Source organism: Eublepharis macularius, chromosome 9 (genome assembly GCF_028583425.1).
Source record: "Eublepharis macularius isolate TG4126 chromosome 9, MPM_Emac_v1.0, whole genome shotgun sequence".
Classification (NCBI taxonomy): domain Eukaryota; kingdom Metazoa; phylum Chordata; class Lepidosauria; order Squamata; family Eublepharidae; genus Eublepharis; species Eublepharis macularius.
Genome location: NC_072798.1, coordinates 21952138 through 21977674, shown reverse-complemented (window position 1 = coordinate 21977674; position 25537 = coordinate 21952138). Strand labels below are relative to the sequence as shown.

Sequence of the window (25537 nt, the reverse complement as noted above, 5' to 3'; positions counted from 1 at the left end):
TACTGATACTTGGAGTCACAAGAGCCTCATGAGAAAAATTCCACAGAGTTGGAAGGGGCTACTGTGAAGATAGGGAGTTAGGCAGTGTTGGTCCCACTTCCTTCTTATGGTGATGGGACTTCTTACTTCACTGGAAATTCCAAAAAGCAAGGAGGGACAGTGTCACTCAGTTTTTTCTTCACAGCAGCTTCTAGTATCATTTTGTTCATGGGACTCCTAATCACCAGCGCTTTGGAAGTCTTGGTATCTTCTGGGGGAAGAGGGAGGTGGGAAAGCTCCATAATGATCATGATTGTTAGGAGCCAATCCAAAGTTAGTGTGGAGTATCTTTGGCATCTGTTGCAAGGAAATAAACCTGGGCCTGAATTGTACCACTGCAGATGAGTGTTCATGTTATGGAATGTTCCTGTAGGCCATAAAAATAGCGTATTGGGAACAAAGCAAAGCTACGTATGTTCTCCTTTGTATCTAGTTTTTTACATTCAGGGAATGTCAGTCATATAATATCCTCATCCCTTCTTGCAGTGGTACAGCCCAGACACAGATATACCATATTAGAGAGAACTCTCTGACTCATGCACACAAACCAAATTTATTTGGTTTAAATTGAAACTGTGAGCAAAAATGCCTTAATTAAAATTTGATAAATTTTATGAGAGCCAGATCTCTGGGGTCATCCATACAATGGACAGTAGGATGCATATTAGTCATATGTTATTTTATTGTATGAGAATGACACCCTGTATCAATGACATCAAAGCTGCTGTTGGCAACCTAAAAAACAAATGGTTGAGAAGAACTATTTGAAATGGGGTGCCATTTACACATAGCAGTGCTGGAGTTAGCTGTGAAGAGAGTCAGTGTTGGTGTAGTAGATCGTATTGCATTAAGTGGGGAGATTGGGGCTCATATCCTGACTCATTTCTGAAGTTCTCTGGTTGGCACTGCTCTAGTTGTGCACTTTGCTTCTAACTTACCTTACAGGAATGTCTATGATGATAAAATGGAGGGGCAAAGAACCATGTTTGCCACCCAAAGTTCCCTATATGTAAAAATGTGATAGGAAAAAAATTGGATGAGGCAAATTATTTCCTGAATTTTGGGGGGAAAGGCTCTGTCAGTTATAAAGGAACTAAAAACACATTTTTATTTGCAGGCTCTGCCATCTGTGGCTTCTACAACTGTTACTGGAGTGATGAGTGCACTAGAACAGCCTACAAATACTGGTAAGATCTCTTTTGAGTAAATAGTTGCTGAACGAGAAAACTTGCAGTTTGCTATTACCAAAACTTGTGTTTTTAACAAGAATCTTACGTGATCTCACAAGTGCCTGCTTTTAGTTTTGGAATTTGCTCCCCAGAACAAGTGAGTGACAGCTCTCTCAATATCCATAAAAGCAGAACACTTTTGTGATACTGAATAATGTTGGAAATACAATGTCTTGTGTACAGAGAAGGCAGAAGACACAGAATAGTCGCAGGGGGCAGCAGGTCTGACAGATAGATAAGAGGATGGGATCCTTCTTTCTTCCTCTCTTCTGTCCTTGCATGTCTCCAAATTCTTAGACTACTTCCTGCTTCTTCCTGGAAGTCCCTCTCTCCCAATTTAGAAAGGTAGTTAGTATCTATTCTGTATCTCTGTTTTTATCAGAGTTGTAGTTCCTGAATAAACTGTCTTCATTCACTCCTTAATTAGACTCACGAACATTCCTAAGATATTCCAGAACCTACATGGTAGCAGAGGACGGTTTCTGGATTGATCTCTGATTAAAGGAATAAGACTCAACAGAGGCTCCCTCAGGAGCTGTGTGAGAGAACAAAGGGACAAAATGGCCACCTATAGCATTCAGCAAGTTGCAGTGATAAAAGGCTGAACAAAAGAAACTATGTAATCTGGAAAGCCCGCATGCAGACCAATCTCATGGAACAAGGAGTTTGGGATGCATTTAAGGATCCAAGACTGGCAAATGAGACAAACACAGTGACAAAGCCAAAGGGATCCTGTTCACAGGTTTTGACTCTTGAGTCAAGCCATAAGCATTCTGGAGGAGTATAATAGACACAAGGAATTCCAGAACTCGGACAGAGGGTCTAGACTGAGGGACTGTGAAAGTGCTATTGGTACTGTAAACTTAAGCAGGAAAGCTGATGCATTTTGCCATGAATATGGAGAAAGTGGGCACTGCCAAAAGGAACTGCCATCTCTCTGAACAAAGAGATTCCTCCTGGAGAGGAAAGGGAGGAGGAGGAAGGAATTTCCAACGTGACAAACCAAAACCTGCAAGGAAATGCTTTAGGCTAGCAGAAAGAGAACATAGAGAGCAGTTTGGGTATATTGACTCTGCATATACAGCTCACATAACAGGAAATAAAGTTTTCTTTGAAACGCTAAAGGAAGAAAAAAGGGAAGCGTTGCATGTAGCAGATAGCAAATCTGTAGAAACAGTAGGCAAAGGGTCTGGAACATTAAAATACAAACTTCCAAATGAACAGACCCAGGAAATCTTGCTAACAAAATGCTTCTATATTCTAACTTTGGAAACTAGCCTGCTTTCTGTAAGTGTGCTTGCAGAGAAAAACATTAAAGTATCTTTTGGGAAACAATGTCTCATTAATAATAACAGCTGTAACTAAGAAGAAGAATCGTCTGTATGCCCTGGAAACGTGCCAGCAAGTAGCTGACTTAGCAAATGTGAAGGAGACCTGTAAACATAAGAATTGCTCATTAATCTGGCATAGGCATTTTGGACATCAAGATGTAAACGCAATCAGCTGACTTCAAAGCAATAATCTGACGAAAGGCATGCAATTTACAAAGTGTGTTTTTGTAGAAAAATGTGCATGCTACATTAAAAGCAAAGCAGTCAGACCCAACTTTAGAGGGAAAGGAGCTGAGGAAAATGAGGCAAGGCAGCCATTAGATTTAATACTCAGTGACCTATGTGGTCCAGTGAGAACACCAAGTGGCAACAAATATATTCTCACCTTCATTGATGCATTCTCCAAGTATACTGTAACATACATGATCAGGGAGAAAAATCAAGTGCTGGAAAAATGTAAAGCTTATGTAGCAATGGTCAGTAACAGTTTCCAGAGAGGGCCATTGGCACTCTGCACTACAATGGTGCCGAATATGTAGGATATGAAATGAAAAATGACATGACTGAGCAGGAGATTCGGCATCAAGTCACAGTGCCATACACACCAGAGCAGAATGGAATACCAGAGAGAAAGAATCCCTCTCTCACTGAAACGAGTAGATGCATGCTTCTCGAAGCAAGGCTACCTGGGAAATTCTGGGGAGAAGCAATTAACACTGCTACCTATCTGCAAAATGGACTGCTCACCAAAGGTGGAAGCAGTACCCCATATGAACTATGGTATGGGTATAAACCCAGTGTGAATCCCGTGAAGGTTTTTGGATCAAAAGCCTACAGTTATGTTCCTAAACAACAACAACAAAAGGTCTAAGATGAATCTCCGAGCAGAAGAAGGAATTGTTGTGGAGTGTGCACACGGATGTAGATACCAAATCCTTAACCTACAGACTGACACAATAAAAATCTGCCACATTGTCTCTGTTACTGAAAGGAAGTGCACCAACAGGATAAAATGAAGAAGAGCAACGAAGAACAGTACAACTACCTATAGTGGACTGCCCGCAGAGCCAGGAAGGGGCTGCAGAGCCAGAAGGGGTTGAAGAGCCAAGAATCAAGCGGTCAGAGAGAGTAAACAAGAACATACCACTGAAAAGACTTTCCTATCTGGTAAGGACAGAAGTTATGCCTGAACTCTCCACATGGAAGACATAACAAAAATGCCTGCCAGAGAAGTGGAGAAGGACTGCAGAGGAAGAGATTGAATCTCTCATCAAAAACTCAGACATGGACCTTGAAGAACTCCCTCCAGGTAAGAAAACAGTTGAGTGCAAGTGGATTTTCAAGACCAAACATGATGCAAAAGTGCAAAGTGCAAAAATACAAGGTGAAATTGGTTGCCAAAGGCTACACGCAGAAATACGGTGAAGACTACAATGAAGCCTTCACACCAGTGGTGAGACACACTTCAATAAGGGTGCTTGCTGCAGCACAAAAAATGCATGTGAAGCATCTAAACATAAAAACAGCTTTTCTGCTTGGTGAAATAAAAGAGGAGATTTACATGGAAAAGCCACCAGGATTCAAACAATCGCAGGACAGACGTCTCATGTGTAAACTGCAACGGGGCTTATATGGGCTCAAACAAGCCGCAAGGTGTTGGAATGAAAAACTACACCAAATGTTGACTAAAGAAGGTTTTAAGCAAGGCAAAGCTGAACAATGCCTTTACTTAAGGTACCAAGACAATAGATGGCCTTACACACTGGTTTATGGCGACAATCTGATTTTGTGTTATGAAGAAGAGAAGGACTGTGATGAAATAGTTCAACATCTGAGTCAAGAGGTTGAAGAGAAAGAGTTAGGAGTTATCGCCTACTGCCTGGGAGTCCAAATAGAAAGATAAGAAGATGGGAGCTATCTTCTCAGCCAAAAACAAAGTTGTAGAGTTTCTGGAGTATATGCAAATGAAAACATGTAAGCCAGTGGATACTCCTATGGAAGTAAATTACCTAATGCGACAAAGGAACGATGAACTCCTCCCTGACAATAAACGTTATAGGGAAGCAATTGAAAAATTGCTGTACATAACTACCCTGACACATCCAGATATAGCAGCAGCAGTTGGCGTGTTGTGCAGGAAAGTTGAGTCACCAAGCAAAAGAGATTGGAATGCAGTCAAGAGACTGGTCAAATACCTGAATGGGACAACTGAAGTGGATGCTGCAACTGATGAATGACTTTGGGACAGAAGAACCCAAACCGATAAAACTTTTCAAGGTCAATCAAAGGTGCATAAAACTTGCACATACAGAAAAAATGAACTCTAGAACCAAACATATTGATGTGAAACATCTAGTGAGAAATATGCAAGAGGATGGGCTTTTTGAGTTGGAGTATTGCTGCACAAAAGAGATGATCACTGATACACTCACTAAGCCACTCCCTAAAGACAAGTTTGAAAGTCTACGCAAGAAGTTAAACCTTGTGGACTCTGTACACTTGACCTTGAAAAGGTGTGTTGGAAATACAATGACTTGGGTACAGAGAAAGCAGAAGACACAGAATACCTGCATGGGGCAGTAGATCTGACAGTTAAATAGCAGGATGGGATCCTTCTTTCTTCCTCTCTTCTGTCCTCCTTGCATGTCTCCGGATTGGTATTCTTAGGCTACTTCCTGCTTCTTCCTGGGAGTTCCTCTCTCCCATTTTAGTGAGATAATTAGTATCTGTTCTGCTTCTCTGCTTTCTATCAAAGTTGTAGTTCCTGAATAAACTCTCTTCTTTCACTCCTTAATGAGACTCAAGATCATTCCTAAGATATACCAGAGCCTACAAATAAAACATTTAACCCTAGCTTCTTAAGAATGGTCAAACAGTAGACAGTCTGTTGGACTGCTGCCTCTATTTTCAGTATATTTGTATTCAGCAGGAAAAAGTACAACTGCTTAATATCTCAATTTGTCCTGTAGTTAGAGACAAAGATTTGTCAAGTTTCCCAGTGCCATAAGAGTGTTTTCTGATTTACTGCTGTTCATATAGTACAGCATTGAGTTAATGAATTTATTTTCAGGCTTCTCATGTACTTTTAATGTCAGCACAACATTAATAGAATCCTGTCATACTGAAAAGTTTAATGGACAAATGAACAGATCAAATAGAGGCTGAAGTAGTAAACTAAATACTGCATTCTTTTGTGTAGAGTATTGGTAATTAAAACTGCTAAAGCAGTTAGGATGTACTTATATATATATTTACAATACTGGGGGGATTTTGATTTCACTGTTGGACTGTTTTTTACAATATAGTGAGATAACAGGAAAATTAACCTTCTCAGTTTCAGATTCTCAAGATGCAGAGAGTTGTGCCACTACTACTGCCTCAGGGGTTGCCGTTCTAAAGATGGGTCGCTTTCAGGTATTAACAAAGTGTTTGCTTTGCCCTCATTGTCGCCCAGGTTTCCCTGATTGAACACTTAAGCAACTTTAGCTTTGGAACAATAATGACATTATAAAATGCCCAGCATTTACTATTTTCATTTTCATGGGGTTTAGTGGTATCTCAAGTTTTTTATCCTCAGATGATCTAGTCTTACAGTCAGTTGGCTGCTTCTCAGGGATATTTGTGGGAGAGCATTGAAATAATGCTCTGAGATGTGTAGAATGTTTACTTACTGTCTCCACTGTATTTAGGTGTCAGTGGCTGTGGATGATCAGAAAGACAGTAGAAATAAGGCCAAGCACTTTGACACAACCACCACAGATTCCTCATCTTTGTCCAGCAGTAGCCCAGAAAGTACTCTGGTGAAGTCAGACCCCAGTGGAACCGCTGAAGCCATGGTGGCTACCTCAGATGTGGTGGATGGAGTCTTTTCACAAGCTTCTGCCATGCAGATGCAGCCAACCAAGGTTGGGCGTTTCCAGGTGACAACAACAACTGACCAAGTGGGTCGTTTTTCTGTATCAAGAACTCAAGATGATGTGACTTGTGTGGAGAGAGAGATCCCTGGGATAGTCCCTTTGTCTGCAGACTCAGAGCAAATTTCTTCTCCATTCACAACGCCTAAATCGGAGCTTGCTGGGAGAAGACTTTCCCTTCATCTGAATGGACCATCATCTGAGCTAGAGGCTGCCTTCCTAAGTGGGGTGGCTAAAGAAATGGATGAAGGCTCAGGAAGTCCAGACTCACTGCATCCTCCTGGGTCCAAGATCAGTCTTCCAGTACAGAGCCTTAGCAACTCCTTTAACTCTTCCTACATGAGCAGTGATAATGAGTCAGACATAGAAGATGAAGACTTGAAGTGTGAGCTGCGCCGATTGCGTGAGAAGTAAGTGAGCTTTTTGTTCCTTCAGATCTTTTTTTGGGAAGATGCTAGAAGTATCTTAGCATGGTTTGCTTTTCCCGTGTGTCAATCTGCCTTTAGGTGGAATGGTGGAGTGTGCCCTCAAGTCATAGCTGACTTATGGCACCCCCGGTGGGGTTTTCTGGGCAAGAGACTAACAGAGGTTGTTTGCCATTGCCTGCCTCTGCAATCCTGGTCTTCCTTGGAGGTCTCCCATCCAATTACAAACCAAGGTTGACCCTGCTTAGCTTCTGAGATCTAAAAAGATCAGGCTCACCTGGGCTATCCGGGCCTGCTTTTAGGTATCATGGCATTCATTCCTAGTCGTCATTGGTAGGATGTGTAGAAGACTTGTAAGGCATTTGCAGTGAGATCTACAAAATCTATCCATGTTTTCCTAGTGGAATTAGCACATGGCTTGCTTTTGAGAGAAGATGCCTGAGAACACTGACTTGTTTAGTTTATTAATTAATTTGTTTAGGACATTTCTGTGCTGCCTCTTCAGCATCCTGCTTGAGGTGGCTGTCAATTAAAACAATGTAGCAAAAACAAACTACTAAAACATTTAAAAAGCTTGCTTGAGGCTATTCTAGTGAATTCATGACCGAGGCATGCCACGATTTGGCGACTTCCCACACTCATATGTAACTCTTGCTTGTTTCATTAAAAAGACGAGTGAGCGCTGTAGCTAATCACTGTTTGTGGATGTGACTAAAATGATGGAGGTGTTCTATGCCTAGCTTTAATATCATAATTACTTAATGGCAGGCTGTTTCTAATTTGAATTCACTTCACTGCTACCCAAATTTCAAGTGATCTCATGATGTGGGAAGGGAGTGTTATACAAGTGGTGTAACCATGTGCTGTGTTTCTATTCTTTAGGCACCTTAAAGAGATCCAAGAGCTTCAGAGTCGCCAGAAGTTGGAGATCGAACTGCTTTATACAAAACTGGGGAAGGTGCCTCCAGCTGTCATCATCCCTCCGGCTGCTCCTCTGTCAGGAAGGCGTCGAAGACCTACTAAAGGAAAAAGCAGCAAATCCAGTCGCAGCAGTTCCCAGGGTAACAAGAGCCCTCAGATTTCAGGTAAAGCACCATAAATACTGTAGTGGATGCACAGGCCAGTTTGCAAGTAGTGCCTGTTGAAACTTGTTGGGAAGGTGGCTTTGTAAGCTGCTTTGACTTGCTACAGTTGAATTCCTTCAGTCTTCTGATTCCGTGTTTGAGGCTGCCTGGCCCTATCAGGCTGCCACCGAAGAATACTAGTTTTATTTACTTTCATCAGTTTTATCCAGCTCTTACAAGGAATTCAAGGTAGTCCAACACTGTCCTCTACAGCACACTGTCATTTTGACATTTCACAGAACTCTTCAACTGTGTCTCTTACAAATCTGATTGCATGCTTTGTATTTTAGATTTATTTTAGGACATTTTTGTGCTGCCTCAAGTCTTGCTCGAGGAGGCTTACAATTAAAGCAATGTAGCAATATAAAACATGCCATAGGACATAAACAGCATAAGAACTAACAATAAAACAGTAGCAGATTAAAAAATCTGGTAAGGTAACTGGCAGTTCAAGGAGTGAATTTATGTGGAATGAAACATGGCTTTCCCTGTTTGTGTCAGGTGTGTATACAATGAAGATATGTAGTATGTTTGACAGAATAGTCTCAGTGAAGTACTGGAATTCTATGAAAACTTTTCTTTTTTGACCTATGCTTCTCGTACCCTTGATGTTTCCCCACTCATCTTTTACTCCTTGCTGGTTTTCAGCCAAATTTTCCATACATATGCTAGCATTAACATGATGGAAATATAGAACTCCATAAATCTCCTTGGGGATAGAAGAATCAGGTATCCTCCATGTTGCCCATGTCCTATCCCTGTTTGCTTTTTTTCTTCCCCAGGCAATCTGTCTGCTCAGAGTGCACCTTCAGTCTTGCCCCCACAGCAGACCTTACACCCTCCTGGCAGTGCTTCAGAGACAGGACAGAATCATCTGTTACAGCCCCTTAAACCATCTCCTTCTAGTGAGAACCTCTACTCTGCCTTTACCAGTGATGGTGCCATTTCCATACCAAGCCTTTCTGCACCGGGCCAAGGTAAGCATCCTGGATTGGTGGCATGGAGACAGACTGGGGTGGTGGTGAATACCTTCTTGTGTTTTGGATTATCATTTTCTTGGAATGAGCTGCCCAGGCATGGCACATTATATTAGCAAGCAGAAGTAAAGATATCGCCACAAAGACCCTGACTTCCTGCTTAAGGGGATAATGGAGGGGTCATGAAAGCTTACTTTGCATAATGGCAATTGTATTGGTATCAAAGTTTGAGGAGTCAGGGTTAAGAATACTCTTGTCTGGGATAAATTGGGGACTCCATCTTGCTTTATAGATATTAAGAACTTAGTGTGGTCTCTGGAATATTCTGGTTTGAGTCTTAAGACCTTTTTGAAATTGCACATTTGAAAGCTTAATATTCTGAGGATTTATTTTCAGTGTACTTGTTCTTTTCCTCCCCACTGAAAATATCTTAGATGGTTAAATTTTGGAATGACTGAAGTTACTGTGTGGAAATATATGTCAAGGTAAGGGTAGAGAAGGGATATGCAGAGAAAAGAACAGTGTTAAAAACTCATGCTGCTCCCCTGTTCCATATCTTCTTTGCTAGAGAAGGGAGTTTGTGTTCATTTCTCTAAGTATATGAGCCTTACTAACCTGTGCCTCATGTATCCTTGAAATTGTGCAGTATATAATGTAAATGTGAACCTTTGCTATAATTTGGATTGCTTGTGGCATGCACTGTGTTGAATTAACAGTTGAAGGCTAACTCTGTTCCAGTGTAGAGAACAAACATCATATTTAGAAAGAGGGTGGAATGAGGAAGGGAAACATTTTGGTTCCTTATCTTGCCTCTCCTCTACTGATCTGAGGCTTTTTTCTCGTTTCTTACTAGTGCATTTCACCACTCTGGCTTAGAGTTTCTAACATCTTGTAGTTGTGTTCTGTCTCTTCTCCTCCTTGTTCTTCCCTCTTTTGTTTTTTACCACAGGCTGTGTGAAGTTTAACTGTGCATCTGAGCGGGTGACATTCAAGCCTGGTGGCAGGAGGACCCGATTTCTGAGTACGCCCTGCTTGGCTCTTTGTGTGTAACACCTTTACTCCTTCCTCGTCTTTTTGTTTTCTGCTTCTTGGATCTGTTGCCACATGCTATCCATTCACATTTGCCTTGCTGTATTTCTCCAATCCCAGGGCTTGGCTGAGTTGCTCTTAGTATACCTATTAAAAAGCATTCCTCTGTAAAACGTTTACAGTTTCCAGTCTGTCATGCTGCCAGTGAGCATCATATTTTAGTGTTCAAGTAGCAAGATGAATTAATTAGATAAATTTTGGATAGATTTCCCTAGGGGGAGTAGGGACTAACCTCAGGGAAATGAGCAGCCAGAGATCATGAATATCAGGCTTGCAAAGACTTGGTCACTTCATAATAATTCACCTGAAGGTTGTACTGCAGCTGTACAAACAGTTAACAAAGTGAAGCACTTTGTAGCCTATATGGGCTGACACTTTTTTTGGCTGTGCAAGTTCAAGCATATGTATGAGGGCATTTGTATTTCAGCGAGTTACCACAGAGCACTCAAGCTGAAGTCTGAGTGTGTCACAGTGTTTGTGCTTTTGTTGGAGCACTCAGGCAACTGCTTTTCTGGTATACTTCAGCCCAAGATGAGAGAATTCAGATAGATATGTGGTCAACTGCTTACTTTCTAAGGATAAGTTGTAGGTCAGGGGGCTTACTTGTAATTGTTCTTTAAGCAGTCATCTGAGCATTCACACTGATGGACTTCTCCCTTTTTTGCTTGTGCATCACTTCAGTTCAAAACCTAGAGGTTGCTTTTAGGCATGAAAATCTTGTCCTCTTAGGTGTAGGAGTTGCATCTTTTGGCTCAGTTCCTCTCAATTGAGTAATACTACCGCAAGTGAAAAGTGCTTGTTGTAGGGAAGGAAGGGTAGGCTGTGTGAATGCACAGATGACTACTTGAACATTAGTTATAGGTAAGCAACCTCTTCTTATTATTTGTGGTCTGCGCATCACATTGATGGGAAAAGGCTACCAAACTGACCTACCCGAAGGTAAAGGTACAGGTGCCATTAGAAGAAGAGAACAGTGAGCACTGCCTTACCAAAGGACATCTCTGCTCTTGCCTTGACACCTATTTTAGACAATTTATACGCAGCCTCTCCAGAGACCTGCTTGAGCAGCTCAAAAAGTAAAACCAAACATAATAAAATAATAAAAAACACCATAAAATTAACAATATAAAAACAAGCTGTATACAGTCTAAAATGATACCTATATAACAGCCCTCAGGTTAAAAGTAGATCATACAAAGAGCTCAAATGATGGAATGTTTTTATTAAAAGCCTGGATTAAAAAAAAATTACTGACCTGGTGCCTACTGGATAGTAAAATAGGCACGAAAACAGCCTCAAGGGGAAGAGCGTTCCAAAAGTAAGGTACTATAACTGAAAAAGTCTGAGGTCGCTGTTCTGCAAATAAGGGCATGGAAAACAGTGCTTGGGGAGAGTATTTAGACTGATAGGTTGGACAGTATGGGAGGACTGTCCTTCCTGTACCCTGACCCTGAGCCATTTAGAACCTTAAAGGTAAGAACCAGCATTTTGCTCAGAAACAGATGGGCAGCCAGTGCAGATCCTTCAGCACAAGGACGGTTCGATTGCTGAATCCGCCCCCCACAATAACCTTGCTGATGTGTTTTGGACTAATTGAAATTTCCCCAGTTTTCAAAGGCAGCCTCACATAAACTATTACAGTAATCTAACCCAGATATGATCTCAGCATAGATCACCATCGTTTAGTCCCTCTTCTCAAGGTGCATCAGCTGAGTTTGTTAGAAGGTGCAATGTGCTATAGAGGAGACTCGAGCCTCAACCATAGGCCAAGATTCAGCAGCATTTCCAAGTTCCTTCGGGCTGGTTTCTCAACCCTCAAGTGGCACTGTTAGTCTTGTCTAGACTTTTTGTCTTTCCTTTGAGCCCAAGTAGCATAAGAAGTGGTGTGGGTGTTTCCTGAAAGGAGCAGTTCTAAGCCCTTGGTATTACAAGGAGAAGTGTGAAAGCTAGTGTTACCATCCAGAACTATTTCTTGGTTCTGTTTTTATTGACTCGTTTTACATGGAAGATAGGATGAGTATTTCTAGCTTCCATTATGACTGTGACATACTGCAAGGAGAAACCTCAACGTCTTTGAGAGAGTGGCACTGTTTTAGTTGCTTCTTTCAACTGGAGAGAGTTGGTTTTGAGAAAGAGGGGAAGGTTACATAGCAGAGTACATTTGAACACTTAAGATGAAGGAAGGACAGCAAGCTCAGTAGTGCACCCCAGCTTGATAATGATGAGGAATGGAGGTGGTGTTAGCTATCCAAACTGGCAAGTGATTGTTAAGGTGCAGGACAGCTAGAGTGGAGTAGGCAAGACCAGACCTGTAAAAATTAGAGGCTCCAGATGACTTGGTGCACTGAGAGGCAATCTGAAGCTTGGGGAAGGAAGATGAATTGTGTAATGTAGCAGAGGAGGACTTAAAATGATGAAGAGTGATCTAAGAAGGAGCAAAATAATTGCTTCTGGGTCTGTGAGGCCCATGGAGCAAACAACTGACTTGAACTTTTTGACTCTCTTCAGTGTTTTAAAACTTGCTGCTGAGCAAGTGTGGGAGATGTAGAAACAGGTTTTTCCCCATGGAGTGCTTTGCCACCTAGAGACAAGGAGAATGGATAATGTAACAGGTTTTTGCACATCACCATCTATGAGCTGATGCACTGACTGCATCTTGTAGTTTTGGAGGTTCCTTTTTCTTCAGTCCTGAGAGATGGCCATCTGAATCAGTAGCTGTGTACATCCTTGTTGATAGCTGCTTGTCTCTGAAGTCCTTGTCTGATAATCAGAGTCTGCAGCATTATCATCTTCTGATTTGAAAAAGAGGAGATGAAGCAGAAGTGTTTTGTTGGGTGCAGTATAGGCAGTTGATAGTGGTTCCTTGGATTTGTGAGTTTGTAGAACCAGTTCAGTGGGCATCAGTACAGCTGTTGTAGCAGGTATGGCTGTGCGGAAAGTAACACACACTGCCATCTGGACCTAGGAATATATAATTGGTCCTGAGGGAGAAGTCAGTGTAGATGGAAGTGGGTGAGAGACTGTGGCTGACCAGATTGCCAGTTGGTGTCAGCTATATGTCAGCCATGTCCAAGTCAAGTGTTACTGTCAAAAGCCTGAGGGAGCTGAACATTGAGTGATTCCTGTAAGAGATCATCAAGTATTGACCCCATTCTCTGTATGAACACTGCTTGCTCCCAGTAGTAAGTGGGATAGCAACCACCAATGGGTTGAAACCCATCACATGGATCAGATCTGTAGTTCCAAGGTTGCTGATGCTGAGTCCAGGAGTCTGATGAAGAGTACCTGGGGGAAAGGCTTGAGATCTGATCATAGGTGGATTAGAGGTGGTGGATCAGGATGAGTTTGCTGGAGAATGTCCATGGTGACTATGATTAAAATGGAAGCCACATTAAAACAGCTGCTCTTACAGATATCTGACTTGGGGGTAGATGTGACTAAAGCCAGGACAGATTTGTGCCCACTCATGCATGGGAAGTTGACAACCATGTAGAGTGTGTCTTTCCAGGTCATGGGAACAGGAAAAATATGTTTATAGTCCCTCAACTGGAATTAAGATGCTTGTAGACTTCATGTATCCTGTGCAAATTCCACTAGAATCATCTCACCTTCATTAATTTAATTTTTAAACTCCACCTTTCCTCCAAGGAGCTCAGGACAGCCTAAATGGTTTTCTTTCCTCTTATTTTATCCTCACGACAACCCTGTGAAGTTGGCTAGGACAATAGAATTACTAGCCCTTGGGTACTGCTTAGTTTCATGGCTGAGTGGGGACTCCAGCCTAGGTCTCCCCAATCTCAAACAACCTTGACAGCAGCCTGTCTTTTAGGTATCTTGTTCTGCAGACTGTTCCAATAAGCTATGTTGGCTCTTTAGCCTAGTCTTACTTTTGCTTCTGAATTAGTTATGTTTAAAGAACTGTAATATATCTTAACATTAATTAAACAGATTAACAACATAGTTGAGCTTTGAGAGTGGCTTTTGGAACTGCTGTTCTTCTAGATGCTACAATAATCTTGAACAAGCTAGATAGGGCTATGAAATAAGTTGAGTGGATTTTATAACATTCCATTTATATACCGCCCTTCAAGACAATTTAACACCCACTCAGAGCGGTTTACAAAGTATGTTATTATTATCCCCACAACAAACACCCTGTGAGGTGGGTGGGGCTGAGAGCACTCGTAGAAGCTGTGACTAACCCAAGGTCACCCAGCTTCTCCAGATGAGTCCCACACTCTTAACCACTACACCAAACTGGCTCTGAGTTTGTTTCTAACTTTCTACTTTTGAATTAGTTGTGTGGTTATGCAGCTGGTACACCAGTTTTCCTGGGTGTATTAGTAAATGCTGCTGTTCTTCTCATACTTCCAAGTAATGAAAATCTGCTAATTAAGAGCATCTGCCCATGGTACACCAAGCAGCAGCTCAGCCAGGCCAGGGATTTTTCTGTCTGTCACCCGTGAGCAAAGCAGCTGATTCCAAGATAGCCTTCTACAGGGACAGCTGCAATGATGATAATGAGATGATCCAGTTTGGTTTAGGGGAAGTAGAAATACCATGTTTAAGAGTTAATTTAGCAGCACTTATTGGAATTTGTTGGACTTGTTTGTCAGGTTCTTCGCTGGTGCCAACAGCTAGTTTATACTGGAAAATGTTAAACATTAATAAATAATAAATCTGGGAGAACAGATCTTTTATAACCATGTGTTGTCTTGGAAGGAAGTTCATAGCAAAGATGTTGCTAATTCACGTGGTGCACAACACAGTGTTCTAAAGTTGAAGTGATTGGGGTTGGTTTTTATGCAGCACTTTTGAGATTGCAAGAAGCTCTTTTTGTTAAATAATCCTGATGAGGAGACATAGGGAATGATGATTGGGGTCTGTAGACACATCCTCAACTGCTCCTTCAGTTTATTGCAGCTATCCTGTAAATGTGGGCAATGCTTGTGAAAGCACGGCTTGGCTTGATGCTGAGTTTGCTTACAGGTTTCTTCTTCTGTGGGGGCAGATCCTTATTATATATTAGGAAGCTGGGCTCAACAACTGTTGGATTTCTCTGTATCGCTGGAGAAAAAGTAGAAGAGGTTCAGCAGGTATGTTTGTACCTCTGGTGGCACTAGCATTCCAGGATGTAGCAAACTGGGTTGTAAAGGCTCATCCTTCAGCCAGTGTAATGTGCATCTAGTGTTCAATTTGGGATTGGCTTGGCTTCCAAGTCTTAACTGTACTGAATCTTGGTTTTCCCCAAGCAGCAATAGAACCTGAACTCAAGTGGGTTTGCCTACCTGACTTAAAGCTCTAACAGTGGGTTAAATGATCAAGTCCTAGTCCTAACAAATAGAGGGATATGTAACAACATATGAATATTAATTTACGACCTTCAGTTGGATGCCACCGTTGTGTTAATTATAGAGCTCCTGAAAGAGTCGCAGTGTCACCAAGGGATAATGCTCTGTTGCAGCCTCCCCTCTTTCTCACCAGGCTTTTGTGCCGTTTGCTTGACACTAAATGTTTGTTCTCACTGTTTCTCTTTAACAAATTGCTTTCTCTTTGTGCTTCAGGGAAGATGGTGAAAAAAGTCTGCCCTTGCAACCAGCTCTGTAGTAATTATTGCATTTCGGTTACTTCTGAACTCTGATCGCCAAGTTGCTGTTTTGAGTTTTCTTCTGATCCCTGAAGCTTAACCTCCCTGAATCTGTCTTGAGCACAGCATCTGTCTCGTTTGTCTCTGTTACCTCTTCCAATATGTGTTGCTGCACTAACATGGCACTAGGCCTGGACACCATGTGACTGCTCTGGGTTTTTAGAAAGGCCTGTTACAACTGTCAGCCTAGCTTCTCTGTGACTCCTTGCTGATGAGTAATGATGTTCAAGTGTGTATAAGCACCGGTAACATGCAGAACCTTGTGCTGGGATGCAAAATCTCCCTTTGGGCGGGTAATTAGCTTATAATAACTATGCTGAAGAGAGCTTGGCTAGTCAGCACTGTGGAGAGTTGTAGACAGTGCTTCCATATCTTAAATGGGGGAAGTCGAGCACACAGATGTCCCAGTGTACCTGCAATATGGAAAAAGGAACCTTTATTGGAAAAATTAATAGAAAGTACTGGTGGTAAGCTAGCTCTGAAACAATGACTTGAAATGGAGGGTTGCATGATGGTGCCATGGGCCCTCTGCTTTTGTTCTGTGATATAAAGAATAAAAATAAGAATCTAAATGTTTGCTGTGACTGAGCAAGATTAGAGGGATGTTGTTTTCTGTGGCCCACAGATCTAGGCAATTGCCAGACTCTTCTTGATGGCTTAGCAATTCTCAGAAATTCATTCTTAACAGACCAGAGACCAGGGAAGGAGGTGGCTTTACAACATAGCTTGTGGTCAGTATTACTTGATTTGTCTTTGCAATCTGAAGACCTTGCATTATCAACAACTTTGGAAAAAACCCCAAATCTGGGCATGAACGTAATGTCCCTTGCTCTGGGACTTCTTGGCTAGTACAGAGCATTATTTTATCCCACACTTGCCAGATGTGGAATTTCAAGGTAGCTTAGAGATGCCAGCAGCATAGGGGTGATTTTATTGATTTTCTGGGTTTTATAAATACCCAGCAAGAAGAATGGAGTTTCTGGCCATCAGGACGGGCTGAAGGCTACATGCATGGAATTTTAAATTGCAGAATGTACCAATTTGTTTTTTTCCAGATCTTGCATCAAAGTTTTTTGTTTCTTTTTTGGGTTTTTTGGTCAGCACTGTTTATGTACTACTTATTTTCCTGCCTGCTCTTTATGAAGTATATGTGCATGTGTGCGTGTTCCAATTCTGATTGTATCACTTGGTTGTGTTTTGTTGCATTTACAGGCATGAATTTCTTTTGCATGTAACACATTTATGATCTTATTACTATTGACTCTTCTGCACTCATTCTCCTCACCTGGGCAGAAGATTCTCTTCTTTCACTTCCTTGCATTTCTGCATGTGGCAGAGTAACACCATTATTTAGCACCTGGTGGACGGGTGGGGCTTTCCCCCACCTTAATGATGTTTCTGCTTGTTCACATTTCATAGTGCAGTAGCACCTTGCTCAGTTGCTGTAACTGAGGGCCAAATTAAATGCAACATGGAAAATCCATAAGGATTTAACCCACATTTTAACTGAATAACTGCACCAAATGGCTGCTTCTCAGATTAGGGAAAAGGTCCTGGAGGGAGTGCGGACTCTTTCCTCCATACTGTTCCTAGTCTAGATCTTTCCAATCCATAGCTAATAGCAGCTTTTGAGGAAGATAGGATTGGTGGCGGGGGGGAGGTTTAAGTGCCTCTTCCCCAGTCTTCAAAGCAGATGATGGGCTGCTGATCAAGAGGACCTGATCTTGGATCTCTGTATTGCATCTGGTCTAATGCCTAGTAAAGACACCTCATTTGGCCTGGATTCTGGGGGGCCAGTTTTCTCTCTCTTAAGCAGGCCTCCAAAATTTTGTTGCTGGTAACTATGATTTCAACCCTAACGACAAGTTCACGCTTCTAAGCAGCAGGAATGGATTATCAGAGTTTATGGAGTTAAGTCTTGTGCAATGGAGACCTTGGTTCTTCTTGTCAGGTTTTTTTGGGGGGGGGGGAGCTCTAATTTACATTTTCTTTATCAGCTTTAGAAGCTTGTATCTAGACCTGACTGTGCTGTCTCCTGCAAGTCTGAGTGGTTTTTCTTTTCTTTTGCTGAGTAAGTCGAAGCTTAAGATCTGTAGAAGCAACTTGAAGCCATGCCCCGTGGCTTTGGCAGAACTGGATGACCTAGAACACTAATGAGTGATTAGGAGGATTGGGACAAATACTCCTCTTGTGTTGAATGGGAAGGATTCACAGGATTGGGGTTTATTCCTGATCAGTACAATACTTTGACTGCACTTTAGGCTTTCCCAGACAAGGCTTCCTGTGTAGTTGTGAAATCAAAAAGAGTCCAGTAGCACCTTTAAGACTAACCAATTTTATTTTAGCATAAGCTTTCGAGAATCAAGTTCTCTTCGTCAGATGCCTGATACAGAGACCAGTCTCTGTATCAGGCATCTGACGAAGAGAACTTGATTCTCGAAAGCTTATGCTAAAATAAAATTGGTTAGTCTTAAAGGTGCTACTGGACTCTTTTTGATTTTGCTACCACAGACTAACATGGCTAACTTCTCTGCATCTGTGTAGTTGTGGGCAACAAATTTGCCTCGTTGGCTTTAATTCCTTTTTTAATAAATGGGGAAATAATGTCCTACCTATGACACTTGTTCCACAGCACATATCAAGACTCTTAGCATTGTTAAAACTTTTGCATTGAGGTAGCTGCTTCTTGAGTAAGTTATGAGCAAGCCAAAGCTTTTTTTATTTCCTGTTCCAATACACATTGGCCACTGAGTGGCCAGTGACAGACATTTAGATGTTGTAATCTTGGTGGGCATTAAACCAGTAGGACCCTGGTGCATCCTCACTGGAGGATAGCTGACAATAACACAAATATCCCTTTCCAGTAATGAGCCCCTAGGACTTCATATTCTCCCTCTGCAGACTGGAACAGCAGTCCATGCTGAGAGTACTTCCTCCTGCTCTTCTGAGTGGGCAGAGTTGGCAGAGGCATTAATCCAATATAATAAGTGGCTGTTAACTTGACGCAGAGCAAACTATTCATCATGTCATTAATACCAAAAGCTAATTCACTCCCCAATGGAAAATGGCAACTTTACTGAGCACCCACTGCCCTGGAAAATAACACACAATTGCATAATTAACCTAATAAAGAGAGAGACCGCTAGCTGAGCCCTTAAAACTTTTCCTTTCCATTAAGTCTTAGTGTTAAATTGTAGAATTCATGTGCATGGCTTTTAAAATTCTTGCTCTCTCCTGTTTTCCGTCTTAGCTTTCATTTTGATGGCCTTTAGGAAAATATAATCCAGTTCAGTTTAAATGACAGTGCTTGCTTTGTCATTCCAGGGACCAGCAGTACTAATACAGTTGGAGGTACAGTGAACAGTCAGGCACCTCAGTCTCAGCCTCCTGCCTCTAGCCGGAAAGGGACCTTTACAGATGACCTGCACAAGCTAGTGGACAACTGGGCTCGTGATGCCATGAACCTCTCTGGCAAGAAAACTAGCAAGGGTCATAATAATTATGAGGTAAGTTCTTATCGTGTGCTAATGCTGCAGGTGCAGTGGTGATTACGAGATGAGGCCCATGGTCACACAGATTTGTGCAACAGAAAGATGTGCCACCTTTTTTGAGAGAGAAGGCTAGTGAAACAATACCAAGGTACAGAGCAGACTCTGAAGAGAATGCTTTGCTGGCAGCTTTTGAATAACTTCTTCTTGGGGCTGGGTTTTGTTCTAGGGCCCGGGAATGGCGAGGAAATTCTCTGCACCAAGCCAGCTCTGCATCTCGATGACATCTTCTCTTGGTGCCACACCCATCTCTGCAGCGTCAGCTACCTCCCTAGGCCACTTCACAAAGGCCATGTGCCCCCCTCAGCCGTACGGTTACCCTGCAGTGCCCTTTGTGGCTCCCTGGAGTGGGACTGGTGGTCCAGCACAGCAGCCTTTAGGCCAATTCCAGCCTGTTGGAGCTGCCTCCTTGCAAAGCTTCAATATCAGCAACTTGCAGAAATCTATCAGCAACCCCCCAGGCTCTAATCTGCGGACCACTTAATGAAACCCAGACACACTGCTGGGTAGAACCTGGGGGGGGGATGGGGCCCTGAATCAACTACTAGGCTGCCACGAACTGGCTGTTAGTGCCCAGAGGGGAATGGATTCCCCCTCTAACCATTGCTCTTTGCTCTCAGTAAGAAAAGCCCCCCATTCTGAAGATGGGGAGAAGGGTGACCAGGATCTTCCATGATGGGACATGCTTCCTCTAGTTCTTGTACGTGGCTAAGTACGTAATGGTGGAAATTGCCAAGCAAACCAATAGCCTTCTGTACAACTCCTTGGGTTTGAGAGGCTGAATCCACAGTGGGTTGAGGTGAGGGAGTTGCTGTTTGTTCTAGCATGAATCTTTAGTATGCTGTTTGTCTTGCTCTGAGGAATCAAGCTTAGGGAAAAGCTGTCCATGTTTCCATCTTCTCTCTCCTTTTCCTCCAACCATCACATCGGAGTGCCTGAGATGATGGGGCACAGAGGTGGACTTGCAGAACAGCCCATGCTTTGAGATAGGTCATTACTGCTTTAAAGTAAAAGATATTAACAGCTTTGACTGCAGCATTAGAGCAATTTAAAATTGTTTAGAAGATAAATTTTTAAAAGTTCCCTGCGGACATGTACTTACCATCAGTTTTGATGTGGAAACACTGTGATATATAAATGTTGTTGGACAACAGTAGTTTAAAAATGAGTGGAGTATAGAGAGTTAAACAGTTAAAAGGAAAAAAGGGGGGAAAGCTAGCTATATCCTGATACTTATTGGAGACACTTTAACTTTTTTCCTTTGTATTTTCATTGTATTAGATAAATGTGAATGTATAATTGTATAAATTAATGTACTTGAATACTTGTCTGTTCTCCCAGTATGCTTGCTGGATATTTTAGTGCCTTGGACTTTTATTGCTTCTGCAGTTAGCATCACCATCCCAGCAGACTTTAGACAGGCAGAGGGAAATGGCGGTTATTTGGACATAGTCACTGGAATACCAAAGGGTTTAACAGATTGGATGTTCATACTATAGTAGTTTCTAGAGTAGGTGTTGGACGGGGAGCTACTGCAGCTGTATGTTGGAGAAGTCAAGTTATAGAGTGAAGGGAGAACATATGAGGTTGATGAAACAGCAGCACTGGGAGCTTAATACAGGAATGCTGAAATGAATGGGTATAGTGACCAGAGTAAAAACTGGACTGAAAAAGAACAGAGGGAACAGGGAAGAAGGGTTTTTTCCCCATGAAAGGGTCAGCTCCTATGGGTGGTTTGACTTTTAAGCTTGATGTAGTAAAGTTTTTGCGGGGGGTGGATAAGGGTGATTAATGTTGTAGATGGAGCTATAACTCTGGGAATGGAGAGTGTCTGCTGGGATTCCCCACCCCACCCCTTAATTCAATCCATACAGGCCAGGAACAGAACTTCCTGGTGCAACATCCATTGCCAATGATGGATACACTTGAAACAGCCAGCATAAAAGAAAAATTGCTCTCTCTTTACAATTTTTTCCCATGTCTAAAGGACTTAAAACTGGGTACCAGGACTGTAACTAACTGTGTTGCCTTCTAGTAGATGTACTGTATTCTCCTACTTTTCCACTCAAAATACTGGTTCCCTATTCAAACAAAATACTGCAACCAACTAGTATTACTCTCTATTGCTGCAGCAGGCTGCAAAGGGTCAAAGTACCTCTTGCTTTGTACTTGGGAGCAGCTTTGCTGCTGGTCTGGAAGTCTACTAGGGAGATTTAGCTTCCTGACGTTCCTCTGAGGTTGCAGAGAGTTTGTTCTTTCTGTACTTAGTTTGCTCTTCCCTCAAATACATACACAGGTTTTTTTCTTTTTTTTTTCCACCTCATGTTGACGTTTACAGTTGGTTTGTCAGAAAGAAGGGTTGGGCTGGGGCATGTGGGCTGGATAAGCAAAAGAATGATGTCTATAGGCCTAGGTTTCAGCTTTTCGGACTTGAGGAGAAAAGGCAGGGCGCAGGGGGTAGGGCTTTCTGCTGAAGAAATTAACAGAAAAGCTTTGTGAAGACACAAAATAAGGTTGATGGGCAGAAAGATGAAGGAGCAATAAGGAAATATGCCACTTCATGGTAGAGGAACTGGTCAACTGAGTGTTGCACAAGGGTGGTATTTTGGTTTAAGATGTTTGAGGTCGGGTTATCACTTAGTTATGCAAGAGCTGGTTTTATTTACCATTGATTACCCTCCTGTGGATGAAATAACTGAGGTCTAGAGGAATAAACTAATGCTACTGAACTGTTAAATTATTTTGTGTTAATATTACACTTTAAGTACCTTTTTCCACAAGATCTGTTTCTGAATTACAGATGTTTTCTTTACATTATTTAACAATGTACACTGTAAAAAAATAAAATAAAATGAATTCAAACCTTGGGCTTCCCTGGCCGTAGTTAATGGTATGTTTTGCACTAAATCCAGGCATTGCGCTTCCTGTATGATTGCGCTTTGTGCTGCAGTTTGTTACTTTCTTTGTAGATATTTAATGAAATCATTCAAATAAACCAAACCTGCTTTTGTTGAGCTGTGTGAGGTTTTTTCATTCTTAGTTGGCTTTTGCTTCCTTCTGTTTCCAGTATCCTTCTAGTGAGCTCATGTTACAGTCACTTGTGGTGCTGATACAGAAACCGCACAGTTGAGTAGCAGGGCATCAGCCAGTCACTGTAATGTTACTCACTACTGCAGATCTTAGTTCTGGAAAAACGTTGGACAGTATCCAACTACAGCAAATTACTTACGGATCTCTAAAAGAAATTGTGCCAAGTTTAGCTAAATTCTGTGACCTATATAAATTAAGGTATATTCACATAATTCTGGCTTTGCTAGTTTGGGAAAGATGCAAGATACTGGAAACCTTGCCCCCCAGTCGGACCATGTCTTATTCAGTCATATCTCAGGCAGACATTCCTGTTCACTTTCAAATTGCAAAAATTAAAGCCAGGGGAAACTATTCTGCATAAACAGCCCTGTTTCAGCTGTAAACCAAAAATTAGACACACTTGTTTCCAAAGAGAATTGAATCCATTGCTTGCATGACTTAGGAAGGCTACAGTGTACCCTCTTAAACATTTCCTTGCTGGTATAGATGAATTCTTGACACTAGGTATTGGACAATCCAAGATACTTCAAAAGTGTTTGCTTTAGGCTTGTTTTAAGGTATTTTTCAGGAATGCTTGCCAGTCATGATACATGGTAAAACAGGAGAGGTTCACTTAGATTAGATTCAGAGGTCATGGGGAAGCATGCTAGCGGTACTGAAACCAAACAAGTTGAAAGGCATCTGTCAGTAGCAGATGAAACACAATGTAAAATTTGAACAGGGTAGGTGTGGCAATCAAGGTATCATGTCATCTTGTGAGGGCTGGAGAAAGGGGCCTTCTGCGTGATAGGAGTCCATGACAGGGCCGTAACACTTTAAAATGCTTCACTGCTACTACTGAAAAGAGTTTCTCAGCAGTTTGTGTGTTGGAGGGAGCTATGTAATATTGCTGCAATGGAAGCCCATACTGCATGTCTTGCTCTTACCTCCGGATAATTAAAAAAAAAAAAACTCTGTAAAAATAACTTGGGCTATTGCTTAATCCACTTGGTAGTCCTAAAATCAACATATTATCAGAACCTCAAATACCTTAGCTACTGAAGTTTTAAATTCATGCTATTGAAAGAAAGGCTACCCTTTTTATATTTCCACTCACTTAAGCATACTAGAAATGAAGTAGCTTTATATTATCACTTCACTGATTAGTAAACAAAAAGGCTACTTGATCATTCCATGTTAAAACTGGCTAAAACAAGTAGTGCTAAATCCAAAAGAAAAAGGGATGGAATGGATGTGCCTACCTGAGTCATAAAGCTTTGATAAAGACAGCTTTTGGTATGTTGAATCTTGTAAAAGATAAGCAGTCTCCTCCAGCCCTTATCAAAATAGAGCATGTTGTTATGTGACTAGGAAGTAATTGCAGCAATTACTTTGCTGGTATAGATGAATTCTTGACACTAGATATCTTGACACTAGGTATTCTTGAAATAATGCTTTGAATAGTTTGGAGGCCCATGGGGCGGGGGTACAATTTGGATATCCCACCCATCCCCCTAAGATTCTCTGGACTCTCAGACATGTTGTAAATTAACCCAAACACCTACCTAATGATTTATATACTCCAAAAATGACAGAAGAAAAGACTTCTGCCTTTTCTGAAGGTGGTCAGATTTTCTGGCTTTTGTCACCTGTGAAGGGTTTGCACAGTTTAACAACCACTCTGTTGTTCCTCTATTTCCTAGCATTGTGTGGTGGTATTTTAATAATGGAACAATGGTTCACATGTTCACTGAATATAAATTATTCTGGAATACTCTGACCTCTTTCAGCACACTCTCCACAAACGCATAATCCATAAGGCCTAATACAATTGTACATTTAATGATGACTAGGAAGGCTCATACATGAGGCCTCTTCAAATACTCTGAATTATATTCCAGCAGCTAGGCAACAGCTATAAAGGTTGGCGTTCTAACTAGAGGGTGCAATTTAAATAAGTACTCAAATATTTTACGGATTTGAGATGTTAATAACAGATTGATATGCACCATCTATACAGTTAGTTACATATATTACGGTGCACACTTCTGTCTAAATATACTTTGATACTGTTAGCCTTTGGCTTGGCTTCAGTTTTACCAAGTGCCTACCTTTGTGGTGGCCCTAGTACTACTTGTAAAAATTAGATGGTACTACAGCACCATCTGTTAACCAATGAAAAGGTTTGTTAAAATAATCCACTGTTCAGATTCTCCAGCAGTAAGAAAGGGAGAAGTCATTTTTATTCTATAAAATAGACTCTAAACAAGTCATCCCTGTTGACAGTCACCTCCCACATGAAAGTTACAAATTAAGTTACTTAATCTTTCTATGCTACTTGGAAATTTTAACTTCTTAATATCCAGAATGTTTATGCCTAGTAATAGGTAGGATGTTTTTCAGTTAGATCCTTTAGCAGTCAATGTGGAGCACTAAATTGCAATGTAGCCTCCCTTCAACATCAAGTTTCTAATATGTTTATAGTTCTATGTCTATCTAATCACTTTATGGCCCCTGCAGAAATTCCATTTACAGATTGTTTAGACTAAATGTAATTACTAGGGTCAGCCTTTTTTTCTACAATATTACTAGTTGCTACTACTAAAATGTATATAATTAGGACATCTTAGAAGAGGGGAGGCTGTTTCCTTATGAACAATGAATAGGTAATTTTTCTAACTTCAGCTTATGGAATGAGACACTCACCAATGCAGAAAACTTCCAGGAACAACACTGGGTTTCACTGGCTCTGTAGCAGCAGAAAATAAGTGGAAACCCCACTGACCCCACTTTTCAGCCATGAAAAATTACTACAGCTCCAAAATCATCCTCTCTTCACGGACTTCTGGCAACAGCAGGTCTATGTCAGAGGCTAGGGATCTGTTGCTTATAAATAGCAAAAAAAAGTATGATGCTTCGTGATCTCTGAACAGATCTTCATAGCACTTTAAAGGGAAATATTCACTCAGGGCTCCAAGTTGAGATCAATCACAGTTTGAAAGACAGGTTTAACTTCTCAACTCCCACTGCAGTTTCACAAATCAAAACCATGTATTGTCGAAGGCTTTCACGGCCGGAGAACGATGGTTGTTGTGGGTTTTCCGGGCTGTATTGCCGTGGTCTTGGCATTGTAGTTCCTGACGTT

General features: G+C 41.5%; 1 protein-coding gene across 1 annotated transcript in view; it reads left to right on the top strand.

Moving 5' to 3' along the window:
- The window catches only part of WNK1 (WNK lysine deficient protein kinase 1), a 149602-nt gene extending 127265 nt beyond the window's left edge, over nucleotides 1-22337 (top strand). The window contains exons 24-30 of the mRNA XM_054988948.1: nucleotides 1157-1226; nucleotides 5934-6013; nucleotides 6289-6923; nucleotides 7821-8023; nucleotides 8845-9039; nucleotides 19100-19281; nucleotides 19493-22337. Coding sequence (XP_054844923.1) covers nucleotides 1157-1226; nucleotides 5934-6013; nucleotides 6289-6923; nucleotides 7821-8023; nucleotides 8845-9039; nucleotides 19100-19281; nucleotides 19493-19807 — 1680 coding nt within the window. The 3' untranslated portion in view covers nucleotides 19808-22337. The remainder of the gene's footprint in view (nucleotides 1-1156; nucleotides 1227-5933; nucleotides 6014-6288; nucleotides 6924-7820; nucleotides 8024-8844; nucleotides 9040-19099; nucleotides 19282-19492) is intronic.
- The last annotated feature ends 3200 nt before the right edge of the window (nucleotides 22338-25537 follow it).